Source organism: Esox lucius, chromosome 15 (assembly GCF_011004845.1).
Source record: "Esox lucius isolate fEsoLuc1 chromosome 15, fEsoLuc1.pri, whole genome shotgun sequence".
Taxonomy (NCBI): Eukaryota; Metazoa; Chordata; class Actinopteri; order Esociformes; family Esocidae; genus Esox; species Esox lucius.
Genome location: NC_047583.1, coordinates 25,505,001 through 25,517,311, shown reverse-complemented (window position 1 = coordinate 25,517,311; position 12,311 = coordinate 25,505,001). Strand labels below are relative to the sequence as shown.

At 41.7% G+C, this 12,311-nt stretch overlaps 1 protein-coding gene across 6 annotated transcripts in view; it reads right to left on the bottom strand.

Annotated features, from left to right (window-relative positions):
* ppp1r13ba (protein phosphatase 1, regulatory subunit 13Ba) overlaps positions 1-12,311 on the bottom strand; it is a 38,356-nt gene that overhangs the window by 19,560 nt on the left and 6,485 nt on the right. For 5 of the 6 annotated variants that reach the window (XM_020054264.3, XM_020054261.2, XM_034297351.1 and 2 more), the window contains exons 2-4: positions 7,466-7,613; positions 4,806-4,925; positions 1,020-1,090 (exon numbers count right to left, since the gene is read on the bottom strand). In XM_020054264.3, the coding sequence (XP_019909823.1) occupies positions 1,020-1,090; positions 4,806-4,925; positions 7,466-7,613 (339 nt within the window). Of the gene's footprint in view, positions 1-1,019; positions 1,091-1,351; positions 1,457-4,805; positions 4,926-7,465; positions 7,614-12,311 lie in introns of those variants that run through there. The other variant, XM_020054266.2, reaches the window with a different exon arrangement.

Sequence of the window (12,311 nt, the reverse complement as noted above, 5' to 3'; positions counted from 1 at the left end):
ACAGCCATCGATATCCCCTACCATGTTTAACAATGTGAGACCCAAGTGTATACTCAACTTTAAGAAAATTCAATTATTTGTATTGTTGTTGGAGTTTGTAGAACAATTTCTGAGGAAATATCTATGGTATGAAAACAAAAGTTCCATTAAAATCACATCAGTGGATAAATATAATTTACATTATATTTGTGTTGCAACATTTGCAAATAATTATTTGGGGGTCCAAGGTTAATAAGTGTTTCTTTCACACCTACAAAACCACCTTCAGCTCTGGCTCAGAATGTTCATAAAGAATGTAAGATCACATTAATAGTGAATTAAAGCGTGTGCTTCTGTGGAGGATTCAGATAAGCGGACTGCTTTCTCATATTTCAAAGGGTACTGATGCCACACTAATCATGCCAACACACAACAAAAACTACAAGAAAACAAATCTGGATCCAAGGAGACATTTCATTTGTCACGAGTTTAGGTACAGCATGCAATTAAATAAAAACAGTTGCTTTATAACTACGTTGAAACTCATGCAGTAGCAGACAAAGTAGAGATGGTTGTGCTATTGAATATTTCCACAACAGTGTAAACAGGCACAAGCCTCCAAGGTAACATGGGACACTTATCCGACAGATAATCCCTGTGGTTACTGAGGTCTAAGTGTGAACCAGAGTGGAAGTCTGGTTCTATAAATCCATCTAGTTCAATAAACAGAAATAAATTGGAGCAACTAAGAACATCTGACACTGGCCTCAAAAAAATTACATTATCATCACCAACAGCACTTGTTTGATGGAGAGCGCCATGTTAGTTACCAGGTGAACAACACTGTCAGTGAGTTTATACACTTTCCAGGTCATTGGTCTACCCAAAGCGCTGAGTGTGGATGTGTTGTGCTTTACAGCACAGTGGGAGTAAGAGTTTCTTGTGGCTAGTGGAAATAGGAAACTATTTAAATATTATGTTAATGCTATATAAATGAAATAGTTTTCACAACAATTGTTTCAGTCTAAATAGGCTCTTACCCAATTGTCACACGGCTGGTCTGATCTCCCTCCACTGTCTCTGTTGGACTGGTCTTGAGAGAGCTGGCTCCCTGAATAGAAAACAAAGACATTACATCAGACTCAGGTGCATTAGTCCAACACTCTGCAGAGAGACAGTAGCGCAACATTACAATATACCGTAGATCACAAGGACCAATCAATCTAGACTCCACCTGACACGACAATGAAAAGCAGAGGCCTACTGTTAACATCGAGGAAAACCAATGTCCCAAAGGAATGACAAAACCTACTGGACACAATAACAAGGACACATACAGGCCAGGACAAATCTCCACAGAGAGAATCCATACCTTCTAGGACAACGGAATGCATTCCAGTGTCCTGACAAACTTCCAAACTCCAACCTCCCCAGCCATTAGGGACTGGACTCTGAGTGGATAAGAGCAACCGCCTGGTGCGACATACCACAATAGGTTGCAGCACAGCCCCCACACAGCCTTAAGTCAGAAAGTGATCTGGTCTAATGAGTCCACACACTAAGCCAAAGCTACCCAGGATCCAGCATTAAATCTGACTATCACTGGTTGGTTTTCCACTCGCATGCCGCGCCGTTGTGTGTGACTCCAATCCTTAGTGGAAAGGGTGGGCCTTTTATTCTTGACCGTGCGACAACATGCCGTTCATTTATTCAGCCGTCCCTCCCTCAGATATTCAGTCGAGTGTGACCTATCTATTCTCTTTGGTTAAACGCCCCCCATCTTCAAATATGTTATCTGTAAATAACTAGAGTTTTAATATCCTAAAGACTAGACCTGTGTGGGTAATCCTGTCAGTCAGTTGCAAATACTTCAAGCTCAATGGGCGAGTCCTGATAACACTGTCCAGACAGGTAGGGCCTTCACATTTTCATGTCCTCACTCACAGTGAAGGAAAGGAGTCTCATCTGTGTATCCCCCTGCATTTCAGCCTCTTATTCAGCATAGACAGCACCACTGTCAATGGTGTACATTTCGGTATAATTCCTTGGCTGATCCCTCTACATGACCCAATGGGAACTGGGATCAAATGACCAACTGGGTCATTAAGAGGGATCAGCCCATGAAGTCAGCAAATTCCACCAAATTGTCTACATTAAAAAAGCAGACGCCTTCAAAAGGCAGTTAAGTCCTCTAGCCATCTCTTTGTGATAATACAATACCACCAACTGCACAGTTTTTCACGTTCTCTCACCTTCAAGTGGGGCAAGTTTATCATCCCCACTCAGGCATTTAGTATATAGAATGGATAGCTACAAGAACTAGTGTAACACATTAACGCCCCTTTATTTACTTTAGGATAATTAATTCAGATGCTAATTCCAACTTCCCAGGCCTTTCTCCCACCCCTGGTCAAGCCCCAGTCCGGCGCCAGACCCCCAAAACCCCACACCTGGTCAGTCTGCCCTACTTAACCCTTAAGGCATCTGTGTTTCTATATCTGATTCTTCTCAGGTGCAAAGGTCACAGGAGGACACTGGTGCAGAGACCAATTAGCCACAAAATAAGATTAGTTGCATAAGTGCAGGCAGCCCAACCGTGCAGAGCCAACACGCACTCACACACACTCTCACTCGCACACACTTTCACTTGCACACACTCTCCCTGGCACAGACTCACTCACACACACACACACTCTTCTCTATGCTAACAGCGGCAGGGAACGACCGATATGTTCAATGGGAAGGCACTGAGAGTTACAAAAGGAAGTCAAAAACAGAAACACTCCGTCCTGTTTGGGGGAATAAAACAAAAACATAGTTTGTCCCAAACGCCACCCTACTTCTAGACCTGAGCTACAGTGATAGCAAAAACTGACTGCTTTTTCTGACAACCTTGTTACGTTGATGCCTTCTTAGTAAACGTCTGGTTCATGTTATCTGATCTGGATAATCGACAAACAAAATAATCTGTGTTGGAAATGGCACGATGCATTCTATAGAGTGTACTGACTAGGGACACCATATTCTCTAAATACTGTACAACTGTTTCAGTGCAAAGATATCACCACATTTGGCCTGAGCGTCTCTGGGTATACAACGGACCCTACACATGGAACAGTACCCATGCAGGCCTTAAGGTATTGTATTATACAGTGGGGAGAACAAGTATTTGATACACTGCCTATATTGCAGGTTTTCCTACTTACAAAGCATATAGAGGTATGTCATTTTTATCATAGTACACTTCAACTGTGAGAGAATCTAAAACAAAAATCCAGAAAATCATAATGTATGATTTTTTTATAATTAATTTGCATTTTATTGCATGACATAAGTATTTGATCACCTACCAACCAGTAAGAATTCCCGCTCTCACAGACCGGTTCTTTTTTTTTTTAAGAAGCCCTCCTGTTCTCCACTCATTACCTGTATTAACTGTACCTGTTTGAACTTGTTACCTGTATAAAAGACACCTGTCCACACACTCAATTAAACAGACTCCAACCTCTCCACAATGGCCAAGACCAGAGAGCTGTGTAAGGAAATCAGGGATACAATTGTAGACCTGCACAAGGCTGGGATGGGCTACAGGACAATAGGCAAGCAGCTTGGTGAAAAGGCAACAACTGGCGCAATTATTAGAAAATGGAAGAAGTTCAAGATGACGGTCAATCTCCCTCAGTCTGGGGCTCCATGCAAGAACTCACCTCGTGGGGGATCAATGAACATGAGGAAGGTGAGGGATCAGCCCAGAACTACATGGCAGGACCTGGTCAATGACCTGAAGAGAGCTGGGACCACAGTCTCAAAGAAAACCATTAGTAACACACTACGCCGTCATGGATTAAAATCCTACAGGGCACGCAAGGTCCCCCTGCTCAAGCCAGCACATGTCCAGGCCCATCAGAAGTTTGCCAATGACCATCTGGATGATCCAGAGGAGGAATGGGAGAAGGTCATGTGGTCTGATGAGACAAAAATAGAGCTTTTTGGTCTAAACTCCACTTGCCGTGTTTGGAGGAAGAAGAAAGATGAGTACAACCCCAAGAACGCCATCCCAACCGTGAAGCATGGAGGTGGAAACATCATTCTTTGGGGATGCTTTTCTGTAGAGGGGACAGGACGACTGCACCGTATTGAGGGGAGGATGGATGGGGCCATGTATCGTGAGATCTTGGCCAACAACCTCCTTCCCTCAGTAAGAGCATTGAAGATGGGTCGTGGCTGGGTCTTCCAACATGACAATGACCCAAAACACACATCCAGGGCAACTAAGGAGTGGCTCCGTAAGAAGAATCTCAAGGTCCTGGAGTGGCCTAGCCAGTCTCCAGACCTGAACCCAATAGAAGATCTAGAGAAGGTGTGTGCTGCAGTGTGTGTAAACCTGGTCAAGAACTACAGGAAACGTATGATGTCTGTAATTGCAAACAAAGGTTTCTGTACCAAATATGAAGTTTTCTGATGTATAAAATACTTATGTCATGCAATAAAATGCAAATTAATTACTTAAAAATCATACAATGTGATTTTCTGGATTTTTGTTTTAGATTCCATCACTCACAGTTGAAGAGTAGCTATGATAAAAATGACATACTTCTACATGCTTTCTAAGTGGGAAAACCTGCAAAATCGGCAGTGTATCAAATACTTGTTCTCCCCACTGTACATACTGTATTAAATCAGGTGCCATAGACTATATACATGTAGCCTAAGCCAGGGGTCCTGAGCACTATCACTGCATGTAACTCCACTTCACATTTGGCTCAACAATGACAATGGAGATGGTATGAGCACAAACAGTTCCGGCACCGGGTTCAGTCACTCACCCAGGTCACAACTCTCAGAGGGGCAGTCTTCATGTCTCAGGTAGAACCTGACCTCCAGCCTCCTGGGACCCCACTTCTGCAGGTGCTCATACATCAGGTGGTCAAAAGGAATAACTCTCTCTGCGAGGACCAGGAGTACAGAGAAACATTGTCAGAATATGCACCCTACTAAATCCCTTTCCCTGGGTGGGAGAGCAGAACAGGGCTAATAAGAGGTATAGATGTGTTTATCTAACGATGATACTAAGGTGATACGGTGGGTTGAATGCCTCTCAGCCCAGATAAACATTAAAGATATGCTCACAACTTTCTATTAATAGAATGGATTAAATAAATAAGCCCCTGTGGCTAAACGCTGGCACTGGAGCATTGTGTGGCGATGAAAAGAACTCCCCGTCCTCAGTAATGAACACAGGACAGCCAGACCAACCTTGCTGATAGCTACTGAATTATCTCTCACTAAGTCATGTGTTCACGCACTCCCCTTGGTTTAAATGGAACTGCTATAACTGCTGGAAATACTGGGACGTCGGCATTGTGACGTTCATACTCAAAAGTGCTTAGGTCTAAGGGGTCTTTTTCTGTTCCTATAACCATACACCCACAGGCTAAACATGCCCTGGAGTCTGCCGGGTCAAAGAGACACATCCTGACCCATTTTCTGTCTGGGTGTGGGAAATACAGGCTGCCTGATACAAGCACGTCATTGTTACATGCAGGAGACCACCAAAGCTTTCACAGAGGGAGCTGGACAATGAAAAACATTTGTTCAGGGAGGGGACTGGGTCGTTACGTGATCTCAATGATGACTGGCTGTAGAAAATGTCTGTTTATCCGTACAGTGAGGGAAAATTGTTTTTGATCCCCTGCTGATTTTGTATGTTTGCCCACTGACAGAGAAATTATCGGTCTATAATTTTAATGGTAGGTTTATTTGAACAGTGAGAGAAATTTTATAAATTGATTTGCATTTTAATGAGAGAATTAAGTATTTCATCCCCTCTCAATCAAAAAGATTTCTGGCTCCCTGTTGTCTTTTATGAAGGTAACGAGCTGAGATTAGAAGTACAATCTTAAAGGGAGTGCTCCTAATCTCATTTTGTTACCTGTATAAAAGAAACCTGTCCACAGAAGCAATCAATCAATCAGATTCCAAACTCTCCACCATGGCAAAGACCAACGAGCTGTCCAAGGATGTCAGGCACAAGATTGTAGACCTATACAAGGCTGGAATGGGCTACAAGACAATCGCCAAGCAGCTTGGTGAGAAAGTGACAACAGTTGGTGCGATTATTCGTAAATGGAAGAAACACTATAGAACTGTCAATCTCCCTTAGTCTGGGGCTCCATGCAAGATCTCACCTCGAGAGGTTGCAATGATCATGAGAACGGTTCTTGTCAATGTTCTCAAGGCAGCTGGGACCATAGTCACCAAGAAAACTATTGGTAACACATTACACCATGAAGGACAGAAATCCTGCATTGCCGCAAGGTGCCCCTGCTCAAGAAAGCAGGCCTGTCTTGAGTTTGCCAATGAACATTTGAATGATTCAGAGGTGAACTGGGTGAAAGTGTTGTGGTCAGATGAGACCAAAATCAAGCTCTTTGGCATCAACTCAACTTGCCATGTTTGGAGGAGGAGCAATGCTGCTTATGACCCCAAGAACACTATCCCCACTGTCAAACATGGAGGTGGAAACATTATGCTTTGGGGGAGTTATTCTGCTAAGGGGACAGGACAACTTCACTGTATCAAAGGGACGATGGACGGGGCCATTTACCATCAAATCTTGGGTGAGAACCTCTTTCCCTCAGCCAGGGCATTGAAAATGGGTCGTGAATGCGTATTCCAGCATGAAAATGAGCCAAAACACATGGCCAAGGCAACAAATGATTGCTCAAGTAGAAGCACATTAAGGTCCTGGGGTGGCCTAGCCAGTCTCCAGACCTTAATCCCATAGAAAATCTGTGGAGGGAGCTGAAGGTTCCAGTTGCCAAACGTCAGCCTCGCATCCTTAATGACTTGGAAAAGATCTGCAAAGAGGAGTGGGACAAAATCCCTCCTGAGATGTGTTCAAACCTGGTGGCCAACTACAAGAAACGTCTGATCTCTGTGATTGCCAACAAGGGTTTTGCCACCAAGTACTAAGTTGTTATTCTGTCTCTCACAGTTCAAATAAACCTACCATTAAAATTATAGACTGATAATTTCTTTGTCAGTGGGCAAACGTACAAAATCAGCAGGGGATCAAATAATGTTCTCCCTCACTGTATATCAAGACATCCCGGAAGAATACACACTCTCAGTTACTGGTCATGGTGACTTAAAACAATACTCAATCACTAAGTTTCCTTTTAGTTATGAAGCAGATGCTAAGATATTTGACGTATTACTTTGCACAGTGCTTTTAGAGGCTGCAACAAAACCTCAACACCAGTCAGTCAGTGTACCAGTAGACCAGCCAGTATATTAAACCTCAACACCAGTCAGTGTAACAGTAGACCAGCCAGTCAATTAAACCTCAACACCAGTCAGTCAGTGTAACAGTAGACCACCCAGTCAATTAAACCTCAACACCAGCCAGTCAATTAATCACAAAGGTTTGAGGTTGAAGATTAGTTTAAATGGCTTGGAGGTGAAAGGTGAAAGTATCACTTACCGTTGCCTTTCCAGACCTCAGCAAGGTGACAGCCGCGCTCTCCAACATCTTTACAGAACTCCACTACGTCTTTGCATGTGGTCTCTGGGGTGATGGGCACCTCGGTCAGCATCTGCTGGCTGTCGCTTAGAAACACCGTCAAGATCATCTGCAGGAGGAAGACATGGAGATATAACCTGACGTTGTCAAATACGGCATACATCTCTGATCAGTCACAGCTTGGTCCAATGCTGCAGGCTACTTGGGAAACTCATATTAGAAGCAACGATCGTACTTACAGTGGGGAGAACAAGTATTTAATACACTGCCTATGTTGCAGGTTTTCCTACTTACAAATCATGTAGAGGTCATTTTTATCATAGGTACACTTCAACTGTGAGAGACGGAATCTAAAACAAAAATCCAGAAAATCACTATGTATGATTTTTAAATAATTAATTTGCATTTTATTGCATGACATAAGTATTTGATCACCTACCAACCAGTAAGAATTCCCGCTCTCACAGACCGGTTCGTTTTTCTTTAAGAAGCCCTCCTTTTCTCCACTCATTACCTGTATTAACTGCACCTGTTTGAACTCGTTACCTGTATAAAAGACACCTGTCCACACACTCAATCAAACAGACTCCAACCTCTCCACAATGGCCAAGAAAAGAGAGCTGTGTAAGGAAATCAGGGATACAATTGTAGACCTGCACAAGGCTGGGATGGGCTACAGGACAATAGGCAAGCTGCTTGGTGAGAAGAAGTTCAAGATGACGGTCAATCTCCCTTGGTCTGGGGCTCCATGCAAGAACTCACCTCGTGGGGCATCAATGATCATGAGGAAGGTGAGGGATCAGCTCAGAACTACACAGTAGGACCTGGTCAATGACCTGAAGAGAGCTGGGACCACAGTCTCATAGAAAACCATTAGTAACACACTACGCCGTCATGGATTAAAATCCTGCAGCGCACGCAAGGTCCCCTTGTTCAAGCCAGCGCATGTCCAGGCCCGTCTGAATATTGCCAATGACCATATGGATGATCCAGAGGAGGAATGGGAGAAGGTCATGTGGTCTGGAGACATAAATAGAGCTTTTTGGTCTAAACTCCACTCGTCGTGTTTGGAGGAAGAAGACGGATGAGTACAACCCCAAGAACACCATCCCAACCGTGAAGCATGGAGGTGGAAACATCATTCTTTGGGGATGCTTTTCTGTAAAGGGGACAGGACGACTGCACCGTATTGGGGGTGGATGGATGGGGCCATGTATCGCGAGATCTTGGCCAACAACCTCCTTCCCTCAGTAAGAGCATTGAAGATGGGTCGTGGCTGGGTCTTCCAGCATGACAACAACCTGAAACACACAGCCAGGGCAACTAAGGAGTGGCTCCATAAGAAGCATCTCAAGGTCCTGGAGTGGCCTAGCCAGTCTCCAGACCTGTACCTAATAGAAAATATTTGGATGGAGTCCGTATTGCCCAGCAACAGCCCCGAAACCTGAAGGATCTGGAGAAGGTCTGTATGGAGGAGTGGGCCAAAATCCTTGCTGCAGTGTGTGGAAACCTGGTCAAGAACTACAGGAAACGAATGATCTCTGTAATTGCAAACAAAGGTTTCTAATTAATTACTAATCATACAATGTGATTTTCTGGATTTTTGTTTTAGAATCTGTCACTGAAGAGTACCTATGATAAAAATTACAGACTTCTACATGCTTTGTAAGTGGGAAAACCTGCAAAATTGGCAGTGTATCAAATACTTGTTCTCCCCACTAAATTTATAAAAGATCAAGACCACAGTTCAGCTAAATGTAATAGCTGCATGAAGACATAAGATACTGAATTACTTCCATTAAATATTAATTTCATTCAAGCACGAGCGCATAGCATAAATGGAAACAGAAACTAAATGGATTCCAGACATTTTTGTGGGCATTCAGTTCAAGGCATTCAGTTCAAATCTCAAATATTTAATGTTTAATAATCTCAGATATTTAATACTCTTTGACATTACATTTTAAATGCCGTTTTATGTTTTGGAATTATGTTGTTTGAATAATATGTTAGAAACTAAAATATATCTGCATACACGGCAGAAATTGCATTATTTCATACAAAAGCATAAGATTTATCTAACCAGCTGTTTTCTAAGGTCAAGACATTTAGAAATCCTCATGGATGTGGCCCAGCATGTCCAGGGTTTTAACCCACTGAAATAAAAAACACCAATCATCTGTCAACATCAACATACAGCATATCATTCATGGGTTAACTAATACATATTTATTTATCAATTTGGGAATTATTCAAATAAATGCAATTAAGTCAGATATGCGGATTATCCGAGACAGATTTATACATTTTTCCTCGTGAGAAAATGTATTGAATGCCAAGCAGTTCCTTAATATATGGAGCCAGATAGCCCACTACATGTATAAATCTAAAGCATCAGGTCATCAGGCGGAGGCTAAATCTGGGCCTAATGAGGTTCTTATCAATATTACATCTGATCTCAATAAAATAAAACTGAATGTTACAGAGTGGAGTATGTTTTTTTTTTACCTTTTGCCAAATTTATAAAAAAGGACATGAATTAATAGAATTAATATGTAACGTTTTTAACACGGCTCTAAAGTGCACCAATTTTACTTGCATAGCACGTTACATATTATGAATTGAGGATTTTAGATTACATTTACATTGCATAGGTAGGTTTATTTGTGTGTGCCACAAATGCTACTTGCAAAAAAGGTAATCCCTGCTGAAATGTGTTCTGCACCTTTAAGAAAGCAGGGAGCCAGTTGTTGGAGACACAAAAGAAAGAAAAGTGTGGAATGTAGCAGTATGCCACAGAATGAGAATAAACAAACATTGTTAACCTAATACAACAATTGTTCACTTATTTAAGAACTACATCACAACATCATGCAGGCAGAGATTAGGCTAAATAGGATTTGATATGTTTTATGTGACAGAGAATAGTAGTCATTGAATGGATATAGTTGTTTTGACGGTGCAAAAATTGTCAATCCATATGGTATAACAAAAATACCTGCAATACTACCAATGGTTTGCAAACGATGAACAGGAAACCTTAAATACATTAGGTTGTTGTAATATACTGACAACAAAATTACATTGTTATACCAAAAAAGGAGTTTCACTTTTCTATTGTGACAAGCTAAGAGAGTTACTTAAATGGAATGGAAATAGAAATGCTAGAAGTGACGTTGTTATTCCATTGTTACAAAATAATGTTTTCTGAGTTGTAAGTAGACTGTTTCTCCATTTTTATGTATAGTGCTGCTTGAATCGACGTGAACACCTTATATATATTTTTTGTGTTCGCCATTAAAATATTTTTAATCAGAACCATTTTTAATCTAACATAACAGGTTTATAGTTACCAATTCAATATGAGGGTTTAGACGAAATAGTGCATGCAGTAGAAAAAGGAATTAAAAAGGAATTTGTGCAAGTGTAAAAATAAGTGAATTCCATTGGTAAAATCAAAAAGGTATGTACAATCAGGTGAGTAAATAACTGGGTACCAAATTTACCAATCAAAGGAGAGATCTTTAAGAGAGTGTTTGGGGGTGACAAATCATTCTGGGGAAGGCTAAACAGCCATCTCAAAAACATTTGAGCTCCATCAGTCCACTGTGAGGCAAATTATTAACAAATAGTAAAAGTATTTAACATGACAGCAACTTGCCAAATAAGTGGATGCTATTCCAAAATATCTCCAAGAACCACACAAAAAAGAATAAATCAAGTGAATGCCAACTCAAACACAACATCAGGAGATTTGCAGACCTCCCTTGCTGCATCTCAAGTTACAGAGCTTCAACAACAGGATGGCATTTATGGGAGGGTTGCTAGGAAGAAGCCTCTGCTATGAAAAAATGAACCAAACTGTCCATCTTAACTTTACCAGAGACAATCCGGACACACCCAAAGGTTTCTGGAAGTCAGATTATTTTAAAATGTTGCTTTTTGGTCACAATCAAAACCGCTATGTTAGTAAAAACCCAACACTGCCTACCACCAAAATAACTTTCCCGACATGCAAGTATGGTGGTGGGAATATAATGATCTGGGGCTGCTTTTCCTCGTCTGGACCTGGTCAACTGCAAACCTTAATTCTGAGGTATTCCAGGCAATTCTTGAACCGAACATCAGGCCATCAGTCAAGGAGTTAATGCAGGGCCAAAAATGAGTCTTCCAACGAGACAAGAGAAAGCATTCAAACAAATCTACCAAATAATAGCTCAGGAGAAAGAAGATTTATGATTGGATTGGCCAAGTCAAATTCCTGACCCTAATCCAATCGAGATGCTGTGCCAGGAGCTGAAGCGTGCAATTCATGCCAGACACCCCTCAAACCTTATTCAATTCGGTGAGTTGGAGTGGGCAAAAATCCCTCAAGAAAGATGTCAGAGGCTGGTTAGTGGCAATAGGACACGCTTACTCCAAGTTATCGCTGCTAATGGAGGTGCCACAAGCTATAGAATGAAGGGGTTCATGTGTGGGTGTTTGCACAGGTATCACATTGGCTTATGCTACACAGACTTCTGATAATACACCAAGCAATAGGTGTTGATTTGGGTGATATCTGATGTATTTTGAAAGCTGCTGCTGTTTTTATAACAAATCCTGTATTGTTGATCAGTTTCATATTGTAGGATAATAGGTGAGAAAGCGTGGCTCGTACAGATAATTGTATGAATGTTGTCTGTTTCTATGTTGAATTAAATCAGTGATTTCAAGGGGGAAATAGTTGACAAATAGATCATCCATCTGGAAACACAGCTCAATATTGGCAACAGGTATGACTGGAGCCTCTCTAATATATCAAATG